Source organism: Lutzomyia longipalpis, chromosome 1 (genome assembly GCF_024334085.1).
Source record: "Lutzomyia longipalpis isolate SR_M1_2022 chromosome 1, ASM2433408v1".
Lineage (NCBI taxonomy): Eukaryota > Metazoa > Arthropoda > Insecta > Diptera > Psychodidae > Lutzomyia > Lutzomyia longipalpis.
The window spans coordinates 12,035,675-12,062,565 of NC_074707.1; the positions used below are offsets into that span (position 1 = coordinate 12,035,675).

General features: G+C 34.6%; 7 protein-coding genes across 20 annotated transcripts in view; 2 read left to right on the forward strand and 5 right to left on the reverse strand.

The window, feature by feature from the left end:
• Positions 1 to 26,891, reverse strand: part of LOC129790073 (luciferin sulfotransferase-like) — a 767,385-nt gene that overhangs the window by 426,185 nt on the left and 314,309 nt on the right. The gene's annotated exons all lie outside the window — the stretch shown is intronic.
• LOC129788207 (probable Rho GTPase-activating protein CG5521) overlaps positions 1 to 26,891 on the reverse strand; it is a 626,970-nt gene that overhangs the window by 426,185 nt on the left and 173,894 nt on the right. The gene's annotated exons all lie outside the window — the stretch shown is intronic.
• LOC129788331 (tolloid-like protein 2) overlaps positions 1 to 26,891 on the reverse strand; it is a 606,934-nt gene that overhangs the window by 426,185 nt on the left and 153,858 nt on the right. For 7 of the 13 annotated variants that reach the window (XM_055824326.1, XM_055824318.1, XM_055824342.1 and 4 more), the window contains 4 exons: positions 26,494 to 26,660; positions 26,230 to 26,413; positions 22,374 to 22,553; positions 14,997 to 19,564 (listed from right to left, as the gene is read on the reverse strand). The exons of 1 other annotated variant lie outside the window; for it this stretch is intronic. In XM_055824326.1, coding sequence (XP_055680301.1) covers positions 19,341 to 19,564; positions 22,374 to 22,553; positions 26,230 to 26,413; positions 26,494 to 26,660 — 755 coding nt within the window. In that variant the 3' untranslated portion in view covers positions 14,997 to 19,340. Of the gene's footprint in view, positions 1 to 14,996; positions 19,565 to 22,373; positions 22,554 to 24,368; positions 25,090 to 26,218; positions 26,414 to 26,493; positions 26,661 to 26,891 lie in introns of those variants that run through there. 5 more of the 13 variants (XM_055824335.1, XM_055824347.1, XM_055824355.1 and 2 more) reach the window with 5 other exon arrangements.
• LOC129789085 (P protein-like) lies at positions 861 to 9,827 on the reverse strand. Its single transcript, XM_055825727.1, has 4 exons — positions 9,701 to 9,827; positions 3,284 to 3,346; positions 1,246 to 3,205; positions 861 to 1,168 (listed from the first exon to the last, which is right to left on the reverse strand). The coding sequence occupies exons 3-4, from the start codon at positions 3,183 to 3,185 to the stop codon at positions 1,084 to 1,086; spliced, it is 2,025 nt and encodes a 674-aa protein (XP_055681702.1). The 5' UTR covers positions 3,186 to 3,205; positions 3,284 to 3,346; positions 9,701 to 9,827; the 3' UTR covers positions 861 to 1,083.
• LOC129789945 (nuclear speckle splicing regulatory protein 1) lies at positions 8,243 to 9,800 on the forward strand. Its single transcript, XM_055827082.1, has 2 exons — positions 8,243 to 8,468; positions 8,537 to 9,800. Exons 1-2 carry the CDS (start codon positions 8,458 to 8,460, stop codon positions 9,633 to 9,635), a joined length of 1,110 nt encoding a protein of 369 aa, XP_055683057.1. The 5' UTR covers positions 8,243 to 8,457; the 3' UTR covers positions 9,636 to 9,800.
• LOC129790057 (uncharacterized) lies at positions 9,930 to 11,188 on the reverse strand. The gene has a single exon (XM_055827255.1). The coding sequence runs from the start codon at positions 11,092 to 11,094 to the stop codon at positions 10,102 to 10,104; it is 993 nt and encodes a 330-aa protein (XP_055683230.1). The 5' UTR covers positions 11,095 to 11,188; the 3' UTR covers positions 9,930 to 10,101.
• On the forward strand, positions 13,118 to 14,109 carry LOC129790267 (proteasome subunit alpha type-2). The gene is made up of 2 exons (XM_055827708.1): positions 13,118 to 13,295; positions 13,384 to 14,109. Exons 1-2 carry the CDS (start codon positions 13,255 to 13,257, stop codon positions 14,042 to 14,044), a joined length of 702 nt encoding a protein of 233 aa, XP_055683683.1. The 5' UTR covers positions 13,118 to 13,254; the 3' UTR covers positions 14,045 to 14,109.

Consider the following 26,891-nt stretch of genomic DNA (forward strand, 5'->3'; position numbering starts at 1 on the left):
ACGTACGTGTACACTGACCCTGTATATCGATTTAATTTCAAATAAGTCCAGGGGGTAGACGAAATCTGCCAAGGATGGGTATATAGAGAGAGAGTGGAGTGAAGTAGAGCTGTGGGTGTGTGTTTTGCGTACCATAGAGAGAAGAACATTTTGTCTCAAGAACTTTTGAATAAATTCCATGGGAAGCTTAAGAATATTGTGGAATAATACTTTAAGCTCCAAAGTACATAACTCCCAAAAGTCTTGAGTGGGAACCTAACACAAGGCGGATTGTTTCACAGAAAATGGACATTTATTTGTTTCAACTTATTCCATGTTAAATTAAGTAAATGAATGTATATTAAATTCATAAAGTCATCTTGTAAAATAATAATTTTAACACAAATACAGACATTAAATTTTCTATCTTTTAAAAAAAAATTTCTAAGAATATTTACTCTTAGAATTTCAAGATAATTAAGGAAACATTTATTTTATATTTTCTGAAAGTTTCTTTTTATACTTTACAGATTTTTTGTACATTAATATTGCATAAACAAACTTTTTAACATTAATTTGGCAATTTGAGCATTGAAAATGGGTCCCATTCATTGATCAGAAAATTAGTTTTTATAGTCACATGAAAAGAAAAATGTTCCTGATATTTTCTTAGATTTATTATTAAAGATAAATAATTAAAATTTTACATTAAAATATACCAAAAATAAAATTGTCATGCCGACTAACTTAAAATTTCAATAAAAATCTTTTATTAGTACATTTTTTTCCTATATTGGGCCTAATTCAGCGACCAAGAAACCCTTGAAATCTTTAAATTTTGTACTGAAATTTCAAGATTTCAATCGAATTTCAAGGGTTTCTTGGTCGCTGAATAAGGCCCATTAAGTACTTTTTTATGCTCATAAATCCCTGATTTTTCATGTCATGTAAGTTTTTCTATATATAACAAAAGGTTATAATTATGTTATGTACTTTTACAATCCTTATTCCCAAACTCCCAAAATTACAGGAGAACTTGGTAATTGCACGTACCCTGGGAAAATGCATTACATGGCGCATCTCGTATTTCCACACTCGCTGTATTTAGTGCCACGAGAATACAACATGAGCTAGTAGCAAATATCCGGTGGTTACCAAAACACTCCCCAGCATTAGTGGGAATCCGAATCTGAAAGCATTTTGGGAGGGAGGGAAATATACAGTGAGAGAGTCATAAATCAACAATCTCGCGTGTGTATGTCATACCTCAAAAAAGCTCGGAAGGTGATGATGTGGCCTCTCTGCTGAGCTAATGCTGCACACACAACATTGGCGGACGCCCCAACGAGGGTCCCATTGCCACCGAGGCATGGCCCAAAAGCGAGTGCCCACACGAGTGGTTGGAGTGGGAGGGTGAGTTTGGGATTCTGGGCCATGGCAACAACAATTCGCACCATCATCGTTGTCACGGGGATACTATCGACGAATGCAGAAACAAGGGCTGACACCCAGAGGATGATAATGATGGCCATGGCGAGTTGATAGTGCGACGGTACAGCCAAGATGAGACGCTCAGTTTGCACCCCGATCCACCTTATGAGCCCCAAGCGACTCAGGCATTCCATAAGGATGAACATTGCGGCAAAGAAGAGTAGCGTCGCCCATTCAACCTTTGCCAGAATCTCCTCCATATTGGACACATTGTGAAGAATAAGGAGCAAAAGCATACCGAGGAGTGCCACCCATGACACGGAAATGCTATGAATACTCGGAATGGATTGCACGAAGAAGAGAATGATGATGAATGCGAGACAAATGGTTGACTTTATGAGTAGTGGCTTATTCCTAATTGAATAGAGTGACTCGAGCTCTTGGAGTGTCCTCATGTATTCATTCCTATTGACGATACCCCTTGTGGACAGCTTTTTCAATTGACGCCGAAGCTGTGGTTGCTCTGTAGCCGGTGCTATGTGCAATTCCCGTTTAAGTTTTTCAATGTCCTCCGGCACTGCCATTCGCAATGTATTCACATCCCGAAAAATCATTCGCAACTGCAGCAGTGTCTGCACCACAACAAAAATCACCCCAGTGGCCATGTGGGATGTGAAAGTGAGAAATGTCACTCCATTTGTGGCTATAAAGTGATTTGAAGTTATTATCACATTGGGTGGATCGCCAACGGGTGTTGCTGTCCCACCAATATTGGCGTGAACGACAATCGCCATAAGAACCGGGGCTGGTTTGAGCTTCATCAGTTCACACAGACGAATTGTGATGGGGGTCATGACTAAGATTGTTGTGACATTATCGAGAAATGCTGATATTGCCAGTGTCACGAAGCAGAGTCCGTGAATAAGTGGCCAAATACGTCCGTTGGTGAGTTGAAATGTGCGCACAGCAGCATAGTCAAAAATACCCGTTTCACTCATAATTGACACAAAAATCATCATACTAAATAGCAAGAGGATGGTCTCGTAGTCAATCCAACTGATAACCTCCTGGGCAGTGGGACGATCACCCAGCATGGCTAAAACACCAATTGCAAGTGTGGACATGAGAATAGCTGCGAAAGTACGATGAACAACATCCCAGATAATGAGGGCGTAGAGAATGATGAGAATGAGTGTGGCATACACAACCCCATGGACTTCATCAAACACCGCTAAATCAACACCCATGCGGATGAAGATGCCACTCGACATATTTGTCCACAGCCGAATAACACCACCTTCGGGGGGTATGAAGCTCTGCCTCAGAGTATGTGGTGGAGATTTCTCCAAATCCCTCACCACAGGCACCCTCCAAACATCACCACTCCCATTAGTCCCTGCAGACACAAATAGATAATATCCACCCATACGCTCCGCATCTTGATGGAAGGGTCCATTGAGCAGCAGGACGAATGGTTCCGATGAAATTTGCACCTCCCTCCCATCCATTGGCACTGTGAGTCCAACAAATTGCACTTCTTTCTCCCCATTCACCAGCAACATCCACACAAAGTACACCCAGCATATTGTGAGAAATGCTATCTTCACATGAAGCCCCACAAGATAGAGTCGGCTTGCGCGTGGTGCATCCCCCGCGGCTGGCTTTGCTTCATCATCACCTTCGTGACTACCAGTAGACTTGATTGCCTCCTCAGTCAGGACGTCCATTTCAGTACTTTCCACCACCATTGCACCAGATGATCCTCGGGCATCCATATTTCGTGCCAACTACAAGTCTAAAAGTTAAATATAACAATTAAAATGAAACACCAAAGAAGCATGATTTTACTTTCTCAAACTCATATATACTTTACCTCTTTAATTTTCTCTAAAGTACAACCACACAACTTTAAATGGCCAAACTATTTGAGACTCACCTACGACAAATTAATAAACTTTTAAGTATTTAAGAATTTTGTCATAAGTTCTTCAGCAATAAGCGATAACATTGCATACAGACGAACATTAAAATTAATTTCACAACACAACAAGCACTAAATTTAACTGAAAGCTCAAAAAGCACCGACGTTATTGTAAAAAAAAACAGCTAAAAATATTAATTTAAGCTCTAAAATACTAATAAAATATAAAGAAAGTGGATTAACTCGTGATTCTACCCCAAATAGGACAATGTATGAGTAAAAAAAAGGAATAATTTGAATAAAATGAGTTTAAGGATTAAAAGAATATTATAATATTTAATTCTTTAAAACCTTAAAGACGTTAAAGATTTAATTTATTTTTAATGTCTTTTAGATTTAAAAACAATTGATTTTTAAAAGCACCCCCTATGAATAAATTTCTAACTACTGTTTTCTCTATAAAAAAAAATTATATGAATCTTTACTAAATTTATTTTATTATATAAAACTATATTGGTTAATTTTTAATAGCCGCAAATTATTCAACTGCAGTCATAAGTTTAATTTACTCATAAAAATATATTAAAAAAAAACAATGTAAAAAAAGTTACTAACGACGATAGAAGTTATTGTCGTCATTGTACTCTCTTTGCGATAAAAGATATGCAAATTGCACCAAAATCGTTAAATAAACATTTTTCATTATGGGTGCGCAAAGCGGGGGTGAGCTCGAAAATTTAGTATTCTCTGTCCAAATAAAGGTGGAGAAATCCCAATGAATAAACATGCAACGCTAAAAGTCAAGCAATATCCACTGCCACAATTTACATTTCTTTTCATAAATAATAAATTACTCCTGCCTTTGGAGACCATATTTCGATGGGGGAGGGGGGTGCACAATTGTAAGCCGCAATAAATTAATAATGACATTCAAAGTATTACACCTCGCCCATTAAGAAAACCTCTTTTGCCTTTTTCCCCATCAAAGTAAAATTATTTTCCAATTGAGGAGAAAATATTCGCCCAATCATCTTTGCTTTTCTTTCTTATGTGGAGTGGTGTAGCATCAAAGAGAATCTTTTTCTACTTCTTTCTTTTTCTTCACTTTGCCCATCAACCATTATTTATTGCAGCACATTAATTGGTGCACTAATATCATAATTCATTGCTTTTATGAGGCAATTATAGTTTTTGAAGTTTTACTCTTTCTCACACAACCATTAAATTCTCTTTAATTTCTTCCCGTTTTCTGGTTTTCTCATCTTTTGGGAAAAAGCATCTTTTCCAAGGCGTTTCTTTTTCATTTTCTTTTGCCTCTTTTCATCAGTAAATACATTGAAATATGTACATATATATACATTTTTTCTCGCCCATATATACTGCGGTGCTAACACCTAGCTTGCATACAAAATAAACTAACAAATTGAGAACGTAAATACATCGTTCTAGAAAGCTCAAAAATGTTCCTTGAAGTCTCATTAATTTGCTTTACTTTCAAAAAGAAAAAATATTTTTTTTAATTGTAAAATAGTGAATTTAAAAGATCTTAAAAAAGTCACTTGAAAGCTCAAATCATAGCATTTTATTTGCAGGATTTGCAGTGAAAGAGCTTTACGCGGCAAAGTCTAAAAATTTAATGCACAAAACACGCAAGTTTTCAATTCAACATAATGGTGCGGGGGTGGTTGTGCAAATAAAGCACATGGGAGACAAAGCGACAAGTAATTCAAGCGGGGGCGGCAAAGGGCTGCAATTGTGAAGGGGAAAAAATTAAAATGGTATGTTTAATAGCTCTACACTATGCAGGAGGAAAAAAAAAGTATATGCGAGAGAGCCAGGAGCCGAAAGGTTAAGTGGAATCATGAATTTCTCTCACTCGAAAAAAGACCACCCCCACACCCGCCCCGAACATTCGCACAAATGATGGTGGGCTTTCGTTCCATCACCGTGAAGCTCTCACTTCGTGAGGAATTAAAAAATAAAACTTCGCTCCGGTTCCCAACCTTCGCGCGCCGTAGGGGGTAGGTTTGCGGGGGGTAGGCAACAAAAAATTACATTCAGCCACACGTATTCTCAACTCAAAACGTGAACGATTAAAAAGCATTACACTCTTTTTCCAGACCGCTTTTTTTCACAACCTCCACCACCCCCTCCCTATGCGCTCCAGCATTCTTCTGAAATTCACCGAAATATTTACAAGATTTTCCCGGAGAATCAAATCTGCTTTTGGGAGATTTATCCCTGAGATTTTGTGCTTCAATGCAAAGTAATCAGTGAGCTTTGCAATTTGTTTTGGGATGGTAAAAATTTTCTGCATATGGAAGCTTTTCACGGAAATGTATCGGCTAAGAGAATTGCATCTTTTGGATTTAATTTCGTGGGCGAAGAAGTATTTTTTGATACCATCGGAGCTAGAGATCAAGCCACCACCACCGAAGGATTTTAGTGAAAGTAAGTCACGCCAAATTCTAAAACTAAGATCAAGAATTCTCTATTCCTGATCCATTTTTCGTTAATTTTTAATAATAGTGAGGAGCGTAGTATTGAACAATGAGGACGTGGTCTTTATCCTCCTTATGATTGGATTTTTCTTCACCTTGTTCCTTTATATTGTGGCAAAATGGTCGATATATCGTCACAAACTAGCTAAGAGCAAGGCTAAAACCCAACGAAGGAGAATTTCTCGAAGAACAAGAACGACCACATTGCCTTCTGTTTCATTAAATTCATCAAAACGGATCTTGAAGTTTTCAGAAAGCTCAGAAGATTATCAAATTCCAGAAAATACCATCGTGAAGGATATCATCGATGAAATTAGCTCAGAATCGGAAGCAGGAATGGAGACAACATTCGAAGCAAAAATGGAGGGAAAAATTGAGCTAGAAATTGAAGCAGAAATGCCTGGCAAAATGGATATGATTGGAGACCATGCAGCTGCTAAAAGTTTTGCCAATGAAACGGAAATTGGTGAAATAATGCCGCCACATGGTGAAATGGCTATTCAGGAATACCCAGACCGACTAAAGTTAAAGGGCACCAATTCCGACGACACTTACATGAAATCCCTGAGAGAAAAGGAAATCTCCATGCCACAACCTGCGGAGGTGGAAAGCTTCTTCTATGATTGTTTTCCCCTTAAGCATGAAATGCATTACTTTCAATGGAACTCTTCTGATCTGTGGAGGTCACAAAAGTTCCATTGAAAGTAATGCGTTTCATGTTTCAGGAGAAAACAATCAAAGAAAATGTTTTTTCTCAGAAATCAGCCCTCAACACGACTCCAGCATACTCAACAAGTACAAAATCCACCGAGAAGTCTTCAAAAATATCCTCGAGAAAAAATAGAAAAATCATCCCTCGAGTAGATCCCATAGAATATCGCAATAAGCGAATGAGGAAAAGCCCTGAGGATCTCAGCCTGGCCTTCGGAAGTCGCCTCACAACTCCAAGAACAACTGACTTCGTACCTTTCTACCTTCAGAGATCAATGAGCTATCGAGAACCATCCCTCACACCATCAAGACATTCCCACTTGACGTACACAACAAATATTTCCCTGAAAACTCTTGGGAGTGATGAAGCGTCTGAGAAATCAAATAAAAATTGAATTATTCGGAGTTTTTAGCAAGATTTTTTTAAAAGGATAATTTGGACATGTTATTAAATTATTGTGAAACTGATGGATTGTGAAGAATTAGCTGTAAGTTATTACTCTTGATTTTTTAATTGATGATGAAGTACTTAATTAGGATTTCCTTTTCTTTCTCTTAATTAAATCAGACATTATTTTCTCTTTAAGAATTATATGAAAAAGAATTGAAAAGGTGCTTAATTACTTGAATTAGTGTGATTTAAAACTATTAGAATGTCATATTAATACGATTAAAAAGAGATTTATGTATTTTTAAGCCCTTGTGATATCGTAGGTAACAGAGGCGAAGCTATAATTCTACTTTAGAATGTGTTTTTACATTAAAAAAAATTAAAGAACGTTAAAAATGAACCTAAAAACATTTTTGTAACATCTCATGTTTCTTTTCTTACGTTAGATGATTCTTTTCATTTACATTAGACATTATTTTTTTTAATTTAAAGTTTTTTCTAACGTTTGACATTTTTTATTCATTTGAAATTTTTTTGACTATGATTCTTTTAATGACTTTGAGTATGTTTTGACGTGAAAATTCTTTCTTTTGACATCTAATGAAAAACTAAAAAGAAAAACTAGCTTCCTGTATTTTTAGGGAGTTTTAGGCACTAAAACATTCTTCCTGAATACGTCCCTGGTATGTAAATCAATAATTATCATGTAAAAAAAATTTAGAGAATAATTTTTCAATTCTTTTTCATAATTTTATTTTAATAAAATTGAAAAAAAAAAGATTTTTTATCTCAAAAACATTCTTTCAAGCAAAAATGATTCTTCCACCAAAAAAAAACAATTAAAACTTTCAATTTTGCAACTAAAGAAAATTATTGTTGGCATTTAAAATAATAAATTTCCACCCTTTACTATTATTACTACTATGTACCTACCACTGTGCGTATAGCGGGGGTGGTGTCACGCGTGGGAGAATTTTATGCTCGGGAAGAGAAGAATTTTATCACAATTTCCCCGTAATGAGTCCGAACAACTTATTTATTGCATCGCGGTGTGAAAATGAATTTCTGCAACATTTGATGGTTTTCACGCTGCGAATTGTAGGCAGAGCGTGAGTTAATTCATTACTAGCACTCGTCACATTAATGAATTTAAATGCAATTAATTCTTGTAATGTTAAATATCGCCCGCCTTCAGTTTTAGAGCCATGAATTCTCACAATAAATCCCATTTTGGGGGTTTATTTCGCGCGCCATGCAATATTTCATTGGAATATTGGAATGTGGTGCAATTTACTTTTGATGAACCCTGTGTGATGGGAACACTGGAAAATTTACAGCATCACATAAAAAGCAGCATAATTATTTTCTGCTACTTTACGACGAATTCTAATTTATTTGTGTGCAAATTAAATAGATACAATTGAAAGTAATAAAGCTGTGATATATATTCTACTACGGGGTGATAAATTAGTGGGTGTTTCAAGTGAAAAAGCTGAAAAAAACAAACGGGCATAACCTCAAAAATGGCGAAAAAGTAAACATTCCCATTTATTTTTGTTTTAAAATTTTCCTAAATTAAATTTTATATAATTTTGTCTTTAGGTATGGATTAATTGTCCCCAGTAAGGGAGATAAGAAGGGCCCTGTTGCCAATTTCTCAAGACCATCTGTTTTTGGAAGTGACACAGACTCCGACGAGGAAGATCGTCCGGGAAGAGCGGGTTTTCTCGGCCCGGGTGACAGTCAGAAGCGTCAGGCGAGATTAATTCAGGAAAAAGCTCTGCAGGAAGATCCCACAGTCTTTCAGTACGATGAACTTTACGATGAAATTGAGAATAAGAGGCAGGAAGCAAAGAAATCCAAGAGTACGGAGGAGAAGAAGCCAAAATACATAAAGAAGCTGCTGGAGACAGCTGAAAAGCGCAAGAAGGAATACGAGAGGCGCATAGAGAGGCAGGTGCAGAAAGAGAGAGATGAGGAAGGGGAGAAATTCAAAGACAAGGAATCCTTTGTCACATCAGCGTACAAGCAGAAGCTGGAGGAAATGCGAAAGGCTGAAGAGGAAGAAAAGCGGGAAGCCTACCTGGAAGCTATTGGGGATGTGACAAAGCAGAGGGACTTGGATGGGTTCTACAGGCATATTTATGAACAAAAAATGGGCAAGGAATCTCCAAAAGAAGATGAAGATGTTGAAAAAATCACCGAAAAAGGGATAAAAACTCCGGAAAAAATGGAGAAGAAGGAAAGAACGTATCGGAAGAGAAAAGCTTCAGCTGATGAAGCTGAACCGGAGGCTGAAGAATCTGCTGTGACCAAGAAAGCTCATCTTCAATCCAATATTGATGCAGATTCTGACTTCAGCATTGATTCCTCTTCAGATTCCGAGGAGGAGGAAAAGGAAGATAAAGTTAAGGAATCACAGAAAGATAAAACACAAGAAGTTGGAGAAGTTAAAAAGGAGCCCGAGGAAAACCTGGACAGCAAAGAAAACATCCCAAAGGATGCAGAAAATGACGAAAAACAGTTAAAAGATGCCAAGGATTCTAAAGAAAAGAAATCCAAGGATGCGGAAGAAAAGCCCAAAGCTAAGAAGGAGCAAGTGGTGAAAATCAACATCTGGGAAAAGCGAACAGTGGGAAAAGTCCTTGAAGATGCTCTGCAGAGGTATTATGAAAGAAAAGCAGCCCGATCCGGAGGATAAACTTTACACAGATCAACCATTTGTGAGGTTATGACGATGGAATTTGTGAATCAAGAGCAACTCACCTATTTATGGAGAAACTTAATTGATAAAACACTTCAATTGACAATTAAATGAACCATTGATAAGATATTTCATGTAATAAATTGAATTTAGAGCTGAAAATCAATCAAAACAGTCAATCAACATTAAAATTCACAACATTACTGGAAAGTTGGAATGTGGAAAATATTCCCGCGCTTTTCCATCGGCAGGATTTTTCCAGTGTTCCAGGACACTGCATATTTTTGGGAATTTTTATCCTTTAATTCGATTTTATTTTCTCAATGTAATACATTTTTAAAGCATAAATCAATGCAATAGACAATTTTTATGCTACATGACGATATGATGAGTATTGCTGGGTGCGTTTACACGCCTACTGGAAGCTACTAATGCTGCAGTGTGTTGTTGCCTGGAATGATGTTCAGGCGCAGGGATCATGACGAGGATTGAAGTGCACACAGCTCCCTTTTCCATTGTGATTCCGCGGGATGGGCACCCGGAAGAGCTTTCCCTGTGGCATGCAGACACACACCTTGAATTGCAGCATCCCAGCACGCAATCCATGCTCCGCCTGCACAATTGGGATGTTCTTCATATCCACGTACACACCATCGCTCCCGGTGAGAACAATTGAACCATTGATTGACTTTAGGAAGATATTCTGATCAGCCGTCCAGAGGAGTTCTTTGCTTTCCATTTCAGTGCCTTCCGCTCCGCGCAGAATGAGTTTTCCCTTCGTCTGAACTTTCAAAGGATCTTCCAGGGAACTCGTAACGCGACTTGCACTCACAGCATTAGCTCGGAGATTCGCCACACCCTGTGGGATGTTGTATCGTGGTTTTGTTGTTGTAAAGATAGACTCCTTTGTCACAGGATCGCGTATTTCGAAGACATTAATGCCCCTCAAGTGAGTCCCATTGCGCCCCATGTGCAATTTATTGTGAACATGCCCATTGCGATTGACCAGATTCACATGAACAGCTCCTGAGTCTCCGGAGATTGTCATGGGGAGATCAGTGAAGCCCTCGAGGTGCCCATCACGCTTATAGATACGATCCAAATCCGTTGTACCGAAGAATTTAACCGTATCAGCTTCTGGAACGAGCTCCATGAATTGCATCCCTCGTCCCAGACGCAGGATACCCACAATGGTGAGTGTGAGAGCGAGATTACCAATGGTGAGGATTATTAGGAGGATTACAAGTACCCAGAAGGCACAGGTGTTGCGCCCCTTGAGGTAATCCTTTTCCTTTTCCGGAAGATAATTTGCTCTCTGCGGATTGTACGTGTGGGTCGTACTTTGGGGGTAGCTGGAAACATCTCCAATGGGCAGTGTAGCCATTCCACTGTCATCTCCGTCATCTGAGAACTGAGGGGAAGCACTTCGCATGAATGTGTTGTCCAGAGAGGCCATTTTCACGGAGAAAATATTGATTTTCACTGCTGATTTTCTTCACTTTTCTTCACACAAAATTCTCCATATTTCTGGAAGAGTAGGAATGCGCGCGCAATTTTCCCGTATTTCCCATGGAAGTTTTTGGGAAAAGCGCGCTATTTCAATTTTAACGGTTTATTTTTTGCTTTTCCATGCAAAATAAAGTTTTAAAAGAATCTATTTTTGGTATTTTATTATACAAAAATTCCTCAATTACATACAAGATTTCCCCAAGTGTTCTAATCTTTCTTCGTACCATTCATTGATTTTCCGCGTTTTTATTTTACACTGAAAGAAAATCAATAAAGTTTTTCATAAAAATAAATCTTTAAGATACCCTTTACTCACAATTTCTTCATATTCCTTCCTGTAATCATCAAACCGATCTTCAAGCTTCTCCACAAATTTTCTGTACTCGTTGTGCATTTCCTTAAGCTTCTTTTTGTTTCGTTCTGTGTTTCTTCTGTATAAATCTTCAAAATTTTTCGACAAATATTCAGCAAAATTGCGATTTTCATTGAGCTTATCAATGACTTGAAGGATTTTATTTTTTCTCTCCCTTGCAGACTCTCTATCGGCATACCAGGACTCGAGAAGATGAATTTTTGATTCTCTCACAGTATGAATTTCCTCGCCAATCTCCTCAATTAATCCATGGAGATCTCCAATCTTTCCATTAAGGAAAGTTCTGAAGTTCTTTAGTTGGGCAATTGTATTGTTTCTTTGATTTCTTTTTCTACGATCTTCTTCATACATTTCTCTTATGATCTTTTCATACTGAGGCCTCTCACGACGTATTGCTTCGCTTAGAATATTTATATTTTTTACAAAGATCTGTCCAATGGCTTCAGTTTCATGTTCAAAGTTCTTAAGAAAATTCTCAATGTTGCCCAATCTTCTTTTGCAATTTTGGTGGAAATTACTTAGGTTTTTCTTGCACATTTCTTTCATTTTTTCTGCATCAATTTCTCCCTGATTTATCTCATTTTCTCCATCAGTTTCAACATACTTCTCATAGCTCTTAATGAGATCTTCAATTTCTTCCTCTCCCTTCTTGAGTTTCTCAAACATTTGCTCACGTTTTTCTTTCATTTGAAGCGTCGTTAATTCGGACAAATTTTGGAATGTTGAAGCCACGAAATTCATTTCAATAACACAATTTGTATATTTTTTCATTATTTCAATTTCTTTTGATGTTGAAAATCCATAATAGAGAGATTGAGAAGTGTCTACGAAGAATAATTAAAAGGAAATTAATTTAAATTGTAAAAAATGAATTCCAAAGAATTTCTTACCATTTTCTTCAATTTTATCCAGTCTTTTAATTAAATTATCACATTTTCCACTTTCATTCAACAAATTGTCTTCTATTTCCTTGATTTTTCCTTCTCTCTGTTGAAAACTCTTCCGGAATCCCTCAACATCTGAAGATTTTCTAAGACTTTCGAATTTTTCTTGAGTTAACGCAGAAACTTCTCTGATTTTAGAAGTCCTTTCACTCGATCTTGTCTTTTCTTTTGCTTTTATTTTTTCAAGAATATCCTCCCGGAGGCTTTTTAAATCCTCATTCATAATCATGGAAATTTCAATGGCCTCAGAAATGAATTTTTCAGCATTATTCTCATTCATTTTAACATGCGGTGTGCTAGTTTTTAAAATTCTTTCCTTGTGAAAATTTTTATAAGAAATTTTCTCCCCAGATTGCGGAGCAAGTAATGATTTTTCCGGGGAGCTCTGCATATTTTTCCATGCTATTACGGACCAACAACCACTTAATTTTTTTCTTTGATCTCAATTTTATGCAAAAAATAAATAAAATATAAAATTCTTTACACTGTTTGCTGATTTTTTTTTAAATAATTTTGAGACGTTAAGAATTTGCTTACTTGCTTTGATTTGAATGCTAATTTAATCGTTTACGTTGAATACAATAAGAAAAATTAAAAAATAATTTTTAATAAATTCGCTAAAAATTTAGAAAGATCCAAAAAGGCGCGCTAAAGTCATAATTCCCATAATTTCCGCTTTCATCTAGTGGCGCTGTAGACGCTATTCCATAGTCCGTGTAAAAATAACATAGTTGTTTTTGGTGAGAATTTTTACAATTTCTCTGCGATATACGGTGAAAATTAAGGTAGAATGGCATCCGAGCGTTATAGTTTTTCCCTGACAACATTTAGGTAATGAAAAACCACAAATACAAATAAAATTTCATTCAAAATAGCAAGTAATTGTGCACTAACCTCACTTTATGCGATGACTTTGCAGCCCTTCCGGCAAGCTTGTTCAGATTGAGTATGCCCTGGCGGCTGTATCGGCTGGTGCCCCATCAGTAGGCATCAAGGCAACCAATGGAGTTGTCCTGGCCACGGAGAATAAGCATAAGTCTATCCTCTACGATGAGCATAGCGTAAACAAAGTGGAGATGGTGACGGATCATATTGGAATGGTGTACTCCGGAATGGGTCCAGACTATAGGCTGCTGGTGAAGCAAGCACGAAAGATGGCTCAGCAGTACTATCTCGTATACCAGGAGCCCATCCCCACAGCTCAGTTGGTACAGCGTGTGGCGACTGTGATGCAGGAGTACACCCAATCTGGAGGTGTTCGACCTTTTGGTGTCTCCCTTCTTATTTGTGGATGGGACAACGATCGTCCCTACCTATTCCAGTGTGACCCATCTGGAGCCTACTTTGCATGGAAGGCAACTGCCATGGGAAAGAACTCCATCACAGGCAAGACTTTCCTCGAGAAACGATACAGTGAAGATCTGGAGCTCGATGATGCTGTTCACACGGCCATCCTCACGCTAAAGGAGGGCTTTGAAGGTCAAATGACTGCCGACAACATACAGGTGGGTATTTGCGATGAGAATGGCTTCAAGCGACTCGACCCTTCCACCGTCAAGGACTACCTGGCGAATATCTAAAAAAAAAAAATGGGTATGATCCTATGTTTCTGCATTAATTCAATAAATTACGAGGTTTTACACAATATTTTGAGTTTTCTTTTCATGAATTATCGTTTTATTGAGAGAGAGAAGAAAAAACACGATAATGACGTCATTGGACTTTATTCAGCAACCAAGAAACCCTTGAAATTCGCTTGAAATCTTGAAATTCCTAGTTTGCATTTTTGAGAAAAAAAAAATCTTCCGGCTTTTCCCATCTGACGTCAGTAGGAAATCGAAAATCTACTAGATTTCGCGTATCCTGTAAAGTATCCAGACTATTTCTTCGAACAAACGGTACAGAAACGAATAAACTCCCTTTTTATCTATTAATTAAAACAATAAGATTCAATCAAATCAACTTTAATACGATTAAGATTAATTTTTAAGCTGGCTTTCAGATTTTCGGGAGCTTTTCTTCACTCCCATTCAATTCAAAATTAAATGCTTCAATTGGTTTAATTAAATTGAAACCAATTAAAATCCTGGTCGAAGGACTGAAAGTCTTTCCGAAAACGCTACATTGTGATAGATTAGGGAACAATCAAAAGCCCATTATACAGGTAGATTCACTGATTATTCGTAATTCTCCCAAAGTATACGCTTAGCAGGAAATTTATAAAATAAATTTTGAAAAAAATCCTTCCAAAACTCTTGATAAAAAAAATTAAAAAAAGATTCCAAAATATTTATTTGGTCTCTTAGTGTAGCACTCTGACTTACTAAATGTTAACCTGCTCATAGACTGATGACAACAATAGCTACTAAACTTTGACAAAGCCTGAAATAGGTGACAAAAGAGAATAAAATAAGAAAAGAGAGTGAGAGAACAGAGAGTAGATAACCAGAGAAATTTAGTCATGAGTCTGATAATCTCAGGTTACTGAGGGAGTTTCCCAAAAGAAAGAAAATAAGTCCCCCGGGCAAATGTGAGCAAATTAAAAGAGCTTTTCTGTGTTACATACAATTTTATTTCTTTTCTTCATTCGAATTAAACAGTATTTATTTACATATCAAATAAATTCCATATTTTCGTTAACTCGTTACAGTTTTTTTTTCTTATTACCGTATTTTTTTTCACCACATATTTCAATATTAATTGGGTATAGAAAACAAAGTTTCACATTTTTTTTCCTATTAACATCATCAATCTCCTTTATCCGCCCCTTCACTTGCTATGTTCTCGCATTGTCTCCTTCATTTTCTTTTATTACATGTTTAGTCATTATTTATTTTATTATATTATTAATATAACAGTTTAATTTTGATTATAACAAACAACATTAGGAATTTTTATACAAAACGCTGCAACATGTTTTTCTTTTTCTAATTTTTTTTATAAGTTTACTTTTATTTATTTTTAATTAATATTATATGTGAATTTTTTTTACTTAATCATACATTTTTTGGTTTTTTAATCATACTGTGTTTCATATTGTTGTTTTTTTTAGTATATAACTTTCATTTTTTTTTCTTTTACTAAATGATATTAGGGGTGATAAATCTCGTGTGTTGCGTCGCTTCTGCATCAGTGAAGAAAAACTATATTAAATTACATTATATTGTTTAAAAAAAATTGAAATGTATTTTTGTGAATATTTGTGCTTTCATTTTCCCTTATTTGTTAATTTTTTTTTAATTTGATGTGAGATAAAAATTCAAGAAAAATGTGATCAAGTTGAAATTATTGTGTGAAAATAATCATTCAAGGTTTTAAATTTTTCTTTTACCCTGTTCTTTTGTGAAAATGTTTTAAAGGTATATTCTATAGGGGAGAAATAAATGGAAATTCTTTAGAGCAACAACAAATCATCATTCTCTGGAGGACATATCTCTCAGGGGGCAGGGGGGGGGTGGAAATTATCATACATTCCTAAGATATAATTTAAAAATATTTTATAGCCATTGGAAATTGGAATCGTTACGCAAAAGTTTGGCCGTGATGAACAATATTCACAAAATTGCACATTCAATTCACATAAAAAATGTGATTATTTTTTTTCTTTTGGTTTGTTTCAAGAAAGGAAACAAAATTATCCTTTTCATGCTGAAAATTTATATATTGGCTTTTATTGTGAAAATTATCATTTAATTACGCGCATCACTCTATTCAGAAGATACTCATTTTTTTTTCTTTACTCGTCTCGCTATTTAAGGGGGGATCTCACTAGTTACTGTATTTTTTTTCTTTATCATCTTTTATTCCATAAATATATTTATATAAAACACGTGCTCTATTATAACTTTTGGTGTTGTTGTTCTCATTTTTTTTTGTTAAATAACTTCATCGATTAATGTTTTATTTTCATCGTTTTTTTTTTAATGTTTGTGAATGTTATAAACATTATTTTCTCATTTTAGAAAAAAACGATTCGTTTTTTCTTACTTTGCACAGTGCAAAAAACCCAAAGAGTTATTATAGTGAGATTAATTTGCAAAAAAGTTAAAAATCATAAATTCTCATTGATAAATTTGCGCATTCGCCCATTTGAATTTTCCTGCATCCTTACCCTAAATTTATTAAACCCTCCCACTATTTACTGCAATAATTTGCCCCATGTTCTCACAAGATTTATTTTATTAGTGTTTTTTTTTTTCTTCATTTAACTACTCCTTAATAATTGTTTTTTTCCTATAAAACCGTAGACAATTTTTTCCGGAATTATTTCAATATCTCTTGTGTGATATAATGAAGTCTTTTCTCACATTTTTTTTAAATTTATGTTTTTATGTTTCATGAAATAATTTCAGAAAATTCAATCCCATCACAATCCTTTCATTGTATAAAAAGATTTTTTTTTAACAATAATCTTCAGAATATTGAAATAAACTTGAGATTTTTAATTTATGCTCTAATACAAAGTCTAGAGAAAATTATTCGATCGTTGACTAAAAATTAGGCAAGAAAATTTGTTTTGTTTTAAAGGTCAGTTTAAAACAAAATAGGTTATTGAGGTCAATTTAGTTATACATATCGCCGTTTATCTTTGAAGTTTTCATATTCTGAGTTTTAAATTTTTAAAGGATTTAAATCTAAAATTAAATTAGGTCATTGATGAAAATTAAATATTTCATTAAAACGGTTCAAGGGCTACATTGTAAAAACGGCTAAGTTAACCGACTTAGCCGTTTTTTTTTACAATGTAGCCCTCGTTTTTTAATTAAGACTTCATTTCAATTGATTCCTTTCCATAAAAAATCGAATCAGATCAAATTATAGCTTCAATTACGCTTAAACTGAAATTGTCCATTACCCATTTTATGCATTTATTAATAGATCCAAAGTGGGCAAGTTGACCAATTTAATTTTGGTTTTGGTTAAATTTGCACTAAATGTGGTTAAATAAATGAGAAATAAATGACACAGACTGTTTGAAATCAAATAATTATCATTCTGGGAAAAGTAGATTAACATTTTCTTCACAATTAGGCTTTTATCATTAATAATATCTCGTAATTAGGCATTTAATTTTATGATAGAATTGAATTAAAAGGATTTCTAAATCAATTTAAGATTTTTCAAATAAAATTGTTTATCTTAAGTTAAAAAATGAACTCAATGAGCCTAGAAAATGGAAGAAAAATTTGAATATTAATTTTAAAATAGGGTCCAATATCTCTTCTGTCTGAAAGTTATATTTTGAAAACTTTGCTTTATTCTTTTCAATATTCTTGTTGCTTTTTTAATGAAAGACTGAAACTTGTTAAGTCAAACTATTCCAAATCTATCTGCTAGATTCTTGATTTAATTTCTGAAGACAACAAATTAAAAGCTTTTCTTTTTATACAACGATGGAGTATCGCCTTATCTTCTCTGTGGGTCTAATTTTTCATTGATTTTTTAAAAATGTTTTTTTCACTATAAAACGCCGCATTTTGTTATAAATTTCTGGATTTATTCCATTTTATTAATTAATTTTCATAGTTTTTTCACTCATTTTTTTTTGTTAAATAACTATACTAGAAGATTTTCTCTTTCTTTATTTCCTACACTTATTACATTCTTTTCACTACTCGTAAGCGTCAATTGTTTTGGAGTTCGTTAGTGTTTTGAATTAAAAATTGTTTTTTGATAAAAGATAAATCAACAATAGCTTATTTAGTTAAAGGACAAAAAGATAAACTCAATGAACGAAATTATGGTGATTTTTTTTGCCATTAAAAGGGTTCTCATAAAATTTTCATTTTTGTTTGCCTTTAAATTGCCACACAAAATTCTAAATTCTCTTTTTGAATACATTTTTCACCATTTTTTTTAAACATCTTCATTTAGCTTTATTTTTTTCATATTCACCTTTTTTTATTATTAAACACTCAATTATATTTTGTTATTCATTTTTTTTATTATTAGTCATTTTCTTTTTATTAAATTCACCTACATTAGTGTATTCTTTAGTGTTGAGTTTATGATTTTTTTTTAATTAAGTGGTGTAGTTAGTTTTATTATAAAGAATTAATGTGATATTTGTTGCGAAAAAGTCATTTTATTTAAATATAATTTTTCTTTACTCACTGAAAAAAAATAATGATAAATTCTTTAAAAATGATAGAATTGCTGAAAGTGATGTGATTAATTTTCATTTTTTTGCAAATGTATTTTATTTATTTATTTTTTTACTTTTAGAAGTTATATTTTGGGTTTTTCAGTGCTGTTTATATCATCATGTTCTTTTTTTTTTTTTATTAACAATAAGTTTTTTTTCTTCTTTTTCTTTCATTATTACAAATATTAAAATTACGGTTTTTTTCCTTAAACATTTAGTGGAAGTAGAGGTTGCTTTTTTTCGTACAATATTCTGCTACGGTATTTTTTTTCTTATAATCTCTGTTGTTGATTTTATAGTTGCTGCATTTTCTTTTCATCCTCCTCCTCTATTTATTGTTCCTAGAAACATTGCATTGCTAGATTTTCTTCTTTTTCTTTTACTAATTTAACACAAAAAGACAATTCCAGTGATTTCCTTGAGATTTTTTGAGACTTCTCATAAGTCTTCAACTGAATGTACTTAATAGGGTAAGGAGGGGGAGAAGGTATTACACAATGGGAAGTCCTTTTTGGCAATCGCAATTTTGTCGATTTAGGATTTTGCAATAATACATTGGAAAAGACGGTATTGAAAGTTAAAATATTGGAGCTTCCTTTCAATTCTTTCTCTCTCCTTTTCATACTCGCTGTACCTTCTTTTGGGGGAATTCATATATATGTAGGTATATGAGAACTAAAAGGCGTAATTGCTTATTATGAGAAAAAAGGTGAGATGAACATCTCCTCCTGCTATACACTCTCGCCATTATTTGAGAAGCGATCAATGTTACCAAAGAGATCGTCTGGATCCTCGAATTCATCATTGATGCAAATGTGAGGTGGCACACTTGTGGGTGGTAGAGGCGCTGGTGGAATAGGCAGTGATCCACTGTTGATGGCGTGCAAGCTCCCGGACAAACTACTGCCACCCTGTAGGTGACGCCGACTGGAGCCAAGACCTGCAATTGAAAGCTCTACGGGTAATTTATCTTCCGTATCTGCTGCGTGTAATTGGTCCTCTAGATCAGTGATAACCAAAAGAATCTCAAATCTTTCCAATTCACTGAATCTTTCGAAACTTAAGGTATCGCGCACTTACACATAAATTTAATTTTTTTAACCTATAAGGATTTTTCATGTATTAGAATTTCTCTGGAAGGCAAGATGCATAGAATTTTAACTTTTTTACAAAAAAAAATACAAAGAAAATTCATAAAATAAGTAGAATTGAATTGCGATTTTTGAGCTTTTAAGTTCCGGGTCCTCAGAGATAGGGTGTCATGTTATTTGCGTACGTTAACCATGCGTACGTTACCTTTTTCGAGTGCATTGCGTACGTAATTAAAAAACAATTAAAGACCAATAAAAAAGGTCACTACCTGCGCCAACAGGTCAACTTACAAACAAAATGAAACATACCATTTTCAGCAACATCAGCTCAGTTCTTGCTCTTTTCTTACACTCAACGACCCAAGCAACACGGGTTTTCACGACTAGTCAAAACTATTTTTCCAATATTTTAATTATTATTGTATTCTTGTTCAAAATTGAATCATATAAGTGGTCGTCGCCATTTACTCTACGATTTGACATAAAAATAATATACAAAAATTGAATGCTTAGCAGTTTTTAAGAAAAGTAGTCGTAATGTTGTCGTAGTTCTGACAACATTTTGTAATGAGGATCCGTAAAGTTGTCGTGAGTAGTCGTGAACATAAAATTCTATTTTTGCTTCATCTTTTAATATAAATGACATTTTGAAATGCTCTCATCGTTGTAATGTGCTTATTATTTGATTAGAGAAACTAATTTCACACAATAATTTTATTTACTGCATTTATCCTTGGAATATACAATTTTGGTTTTAAAAACATACCCAGCAAACACCTTGCAACTTTAACTTTGGAAACTCTGAAGCAACGTTGCAAGAGAGTTTACTTCTTAGTTGCTAAAGTTGCGAATATGGTTGCATGGAAAACGATGCAGTATACTTTATCGCGATGTTGCCAAAGTTGCAAGATTTTTTTTATTATTTCAATAACTTGAAAAATTTAAGTGTTTTTGCATTCTAAAGTCTTTTCTAAAACTTCTCAAAGAATAATTTACCTAAAAACACACTAAAATCTCAATTTTAAGCAAAATAATTAACTTTGAAAAAATCACTTAGAAAATAGTTGCAGGAAAGTATATATCAACGTTGCGCTAGTTGCAAAAAAATATCGAAAAAGAACAAATTTTCCTTGAAATTGAAGTTTTTTGGACTCTAAATGAGTTTTATGCATTACTTATCCCTAAAATAATTATTTTTTATTGATAATTTATCAAAAATTGTTAATTTTATTAAATATAATTTATTTAGTTGCTTAAACGTTGCATCAGGGTATGCCGGCGCAACCCAAGCGCATTTTGTGCCTATGTTGCGCCTTTCACCGCAAGGGGCGCGTCTATCGCGAGAAATAACCCAAAACAGACAGAGAGTGGAATAGAAAAAAATGAGTCTGTCTCTTTCATTTATGTTTACAAACAGCAAAACTAGCGCCGCCCTGGTGGGTTGCTACCGAATCATTTTACAACGTTGTTGCAAAGGTTGCTGCATCGTTGCCTCAGAGTTGTAAAAAATGTCTAACATGGCCGACGGCACAAAAAAGTTGATTTTTATTTCATTATTCCGAGCAATTGGGGGCCCAAAATGATGTGGGAAGGCTTTTTTAGGGATAGTTGGGTGCATTACTTGTGTTTAAATAAATTATAAAAAAAAAATAAATTTTTGACCCCTAAAAAAAATAATTTTCGGTAAAAAAAATTAAGAAAATTGAGATGGGAGCATCATTTAAGTTCCTTTGAGGCGATTTCATGACGGTAGAACCGCATGGCATATTTTTTTTCATTTGGAAAAAATCTAAAAACTCTATTATTAAATAATATAAATTATCCATTAGAGTTTGTCATTTAATTATGATGGGAATATGGACGCCATATGATTATTATGGGCGTGTACCATATTTCCCTCCATTTATGACAGCGGAATGTTTTGAAATATTTTTTGAAACATTTTTGTTTCTAAAAATTTTAGTTGCGAGACGGTATACGGGAAAGGATATTTCAGAGTTTTGCAACGTTGAGATTACTAGTTGCGGCAACGCAGATATCTATTGACCATCTACTTCGAGGCAACGCAGATATATACCGTTAGGCATGGTTGCATTGTAGTGTATGTAACTCCGTGCAACGTTTAGGCAACTATCGATGGTTTGTTGGGTACTTATTTGTAACCGACTCATTTCTACGACAACCAAAAATAAGTCTTTAAGAGGTCGCAACGGACGCAACATTCACAGCAGTGTACCAACCACAGAAGAATTACTACCTGACTTAATTGTTTTTTAATTACGTACGCAAATGTACACAAAATGCACCACGTAGGCTTGTGATGGGTCTGTCTAATGTGCGTGTACAGGAAAAGCTCCTCCCTGGAGAAAGGGTTTGAAGATTCTGTGAAATGTGCGATACTTGACCTAATTTTTTATTACTAAAGGAAACTTTCTATAATCAAAGAATATCATTACGGAAAGTTTCGTTAAAATTGGCCAAAAATTCTAAGAGCTGACAAAGATGAATTAAGACATAGTTTGTAATTGATTGTAACCGAAATTTAAATACAGAAAAGTAAGCATTTTCAATAAAAGCAAAAAAATGGAAATTTTCTATTATTGGCATAGAATTAAAGAGAAATTAGCCTTAATTTCCCAGGTGACCACTGATCTAGAGACTAAAGACACGCACCTGTGGCACTTGTTGTTGAATCATAGTGCGCAGCATTCCTATGCAGACCCAAACGTGGAAGATGACGGCGTTTTCTTCTTCGATGACACAGCGTGCATAGGAGACAGATTAGGAACGAGCCTGCGGCTATGGACGTTATGATCAGGACGCCGTGATCCTCGTCTGGTGCCGCGAACATGCCTTCAAGTGATGAATATTTAGAACAAAAAAAGAAGAAAAGAGAAATAAAGAAATTGAGGTACATTTGCTTTTTCACCCACTTTAATGTTTAAGAAAATATTTATTGTTGTTAGAAAAAGTGGCTAAAAATGGGGTGATTAGCTGCCTAAATATTTATTTTCTCATCTCAAATGTAAGGTGTAAATGTCTTTCTATTACTGTGCTCTAAAATGTGTGTCTCATGTCATATGAAATGAGATTTATTTTGGGATTTTTTTCACGTGTCTATTGGTTTTATAATCCGTTTGAAAGTTTTTTTTTAGTAAAAGTGGTGTGTGTGAGGTTTGAAAAAATTCAAAAATAAAATGCTTTTAAAATACTAAAAAGATGCGTTTGTGAAATAGAGAAAAAGAAAAGAAATTGCGCTTAATTCAGAAGAAGAAACCAAACAGAACATGTCACAATTTTACTTGTGCAGTAAATTTAACAAATATTTAGTAAAAAATTAAGGCGACGATCATGCTTAACTCTACCGCAAGTGAAGTTTAATTGTATTAATTAGTTCTCTACTTGTTACGGTGTGTTGGAGAAATTCTTTTGAGTATTTTGTGATTTAGTGGCAAAAATCAAATGAATTGTGGTGTTATGTGAGAGTGTGGCGGAGTCTTTTTTTTTCGGTGTACTTTCGGCAGAGATCAAAGTGTTTTGCACTACACACAATCTTTTGCTACACAAGTGTGTGGTATTATAAATTGTTTAATGATAATTAGAGAAGGAAATGGAAACTCACGTGTCAATAAAGAAAGAATTTTTCTCTCTTCAAACTGGCCACTAGCATGCACAGTGTTTTTTTATTTGTTATTCTGAGAGGATTTTTCTTTCGTGGAATGATTATGGGAGGAGGGGGTGGTTGGGAATACATATGAAAATTTTGTTGTAAATAATTTGTTTGGCAATAAAACTACTTTCCGGGAATTATTTTGGATTTTTGTTCTAAATGGACAAGGAACATACGAGCAGAGGATTTTAGCTGTGTTTCTTTCAGACACAGCTTTTGTGTACCGAGCAAAATCGAAAGTCGTCAGATCGGGCTCAAACTTGGTATGAGCACGAATTAGGGTCCCCACATTCCAAAAAACGTATGCGCCAAAAAAATTTTTTGTCCGGCCGGCCGTCCGTCCGGCCGTCCGGATTATAAACTTAAATTGCAAGTGAACGGTAATAGATAGAGACTTGCGGTAAACGGCAAAGTTTAAAAGTCGACTGGAAGACGTCCGATTATGACGTCAAATTTTACCCCCCACCCCCGCGTCCGCCATTTTGAATAACCTCAAAATTTTGTTTTCGCTATATCTCAGCCCCCAGTTGTAGGGGACATCAAGACCTTTCCAACGATGCCTCATTTTCGAAAATCGGTCAAGCCGTTTAGTCAATATGGCCGCCACAATTTTTCATCGAAAATCGACCATAACTCGAAAACGGCCTAACCGATTTTGATCAACCCGGGCTCAAATGAAAGCTCTCAACAAATCCTACAACTCTCTAGAACATACGAAGTTTCAAAAGTGACCGCTAGGGGGCCAAAAATCAAAAACAAAATTTTCGATGAGTTTTCGATGAATATCTCGAAAACGCCATTATCGATTTGCTTCATTTTTTGATATGTTTTAGCTGACTATATTATCTAGCTCCATGCCAAAAATGAAGAAAATCTATGGATCCGTTCTCGAGATATAGCCTTCCAAAGTTAGCATGTCATATCTCGGGTTCTACAAGTCCGATCTTGATCAACTCAAGCGCAAATGAAAGGTTTCATAAAGCCCTACAAATGTCTAAAACATTGCAACTTCGAAAAATGACCGCGAGAGGCGCTAAAGTCAAAATTAAAATTTTCGAAAATTTCGAACTCGAATATTTCGAAAATGCCATTATCGATTTACTTCATATTTTAATATATTATAGTTGAGGTTAAGACCTTTCCAACGATAGCTCAAACTCGAAAATCTATGGAGCCGTTCCCGAGATATGGCGTTTTAAAGATTTCTTGGGGGATGACTTTTCAACTTTTCCCGACTTTGCGCGTATTTAAATTAATTCGCGTTCTAGTTTGTTCTCACAAAATTGGTACACTGAAAGAAACACAGCTCTCGTAAGCTTGGTCAGCTTACCAGTACATTTTTTTTCTTTTTCATTAAAATATTCTCCAAAATGTACTTCAAGGCCAAAGTAAAGTTATTGTAAGAAAGAAAGAGAGAAAATAAAAAAGAAAGAGGATTTTCATTGCATCTAATATACAGCCAAATTAATGAATTTTAATTAAGTCAAAAAATAACAACTGAAAAAAAAGAGAAATCCAAATTAGATCTTGGAAAGAAAAGTGAGAAGAGGAAATGTAAAGATTTGTTGGTGAAAAGAAAATGTTATTTTGTCGTTGTTTTTCTTGTTCTTAGAGAGGGATGGCGTTGTTTTTAGAAAAGAAGTGCGGAGATTGAGACACTGGCCAACAACGTGAACACCAGGAGTTGATTTGGAGGCAATTGTACGCCACTTTCTCCACCTGGTCACGTCAGAGTTTGAGTAAGAGAAAAAGAAAAGAAAAGACGGAAGTAAGTGTAAGGTTCTCAGGTAAAAGAAAATTAGGTTCTTGCTTTGAATTTTCATTAATACTTAATCTTCATAATAAAATTCAATTCACGTGTATGAGAATATTTTTCTTTAAGTTAGGAGAATTTGGCATTGAACTCATTTTATGTGCTAGAGTTTATATAATTTGCTAAAATAATTTAAAAGAAAGTTACACAATCATTTAACAAATTGTGCTGAAAATATTTAAAGTATTCTTAAAAGAATTTCTGTTTAATTATAAGAACTATTAATTATAAAAGATATTTGGCTAAATGGGCCACAACTGCAAAATAAAAAAAATCAATAACAATAATTTCTTCCTAGAAACATTGTCAAGAAAAAGTAGAATCAAATATTTTAGCTTAAAATTCTTTACGGCAACGTTTAAAACATTGTCTTCATTGATTTTCAATTTAGAGTGTTCATAAAAATTAAGATCCAATAAAAAATCCTTCGGGGTGAAATAAAAATTTTCTCCTGATTTTTCTTTAATTGGAAAATAAAAATAAAAAAGTTCAATAGAGAGAGAGAGGGTGGAAAAGTAATAGAGAAAAGTGAATGGAGGAAACACTCAGAAAGATATAAACGTGCTTCGTGCGGGCAATTAATGATTATTTAGGTAGGAGTTATTGAGAGAATTTTATCCACAAAAATACTCTGATAAATTGGACGTCTGTTGTGATCATCTTTGCACAGTCTTTTCTTGGTTTTCTGTCTTAATATCACATATTTTAATTTGTTATATTTTAGAGAAAATATTAATCTTAATTTTATTTCATTATTACATTCACGCATAAAGAACTCATAAGAAAATTAACAAAAAAAAAAGAACTTGTGGTGAAGGATAAAACTCAAATGCTTCAAACCACTGGAAAAACAAATAATAAAAAACTGTAAATCATTAAAAAATAAACCTTTAAAACGAATCCTAAAAAAGTAACTTTATGGTAGGAAAATGGAAATAGTTTACCATTTAACACCAGGATAGGGGTTGAAAGGCTTAAACAATTTAAAATAAAAAAAAAGAAATAATAAAAAATGAACTGAACCGTTCGACTCACTCACGACTCACAATGCATTTCATCGGAATCATCTCCGGGTCCACAGTTTTTCATGCCGTCGCAGCGCAACTTTTCTGCGATGCAATAGCCGGAATTCTCACACTGGAAGTGATATGTGGACTCGCACATGTTAGCTATGCTCGATGGTGGCCCCGGGCCAGTGTCTTGTACTTCAGTCCAAACAATTCGGAAGCCCTGCAAAAAGTACAGCGCGGTTAGTTGCATTGGAGTTGTGTGATTTTTGCGAATTGGGTGGCTTGGGGGGTAGCTTTTACCTGTGCACCGATAGTTTTATCGGTGGTTGTAAAACTGACTCGTGCTGTTTGACCCTGGGACATGTAGTGCCAGTGATCTGAACCCTTCTCACCGCAAACCTCCTGTGGAGCTGCATCGGACTCAGGAAACGTCCATAAGCGTAATACAGCAGCTGGGCAGCCGCGACCTGAAATAAATTGTAAAAAGGACGTGTAAAACATGCAAGTCAATTCAATTTCTCTTTTAATTTTTTTTTGTGTAACATTTCCAGCAACTGAATTTTATTTTTTCCCCTTTATGTGCCAATTTTATTCATTGGACTTTTTTAAATCAATTTTTCAATTTGCTATAAATGAATTTAAAAACGAAAATCAGCGAAATTCTCAGCATGCCAATCCCAGTTTATAATATCGTAACA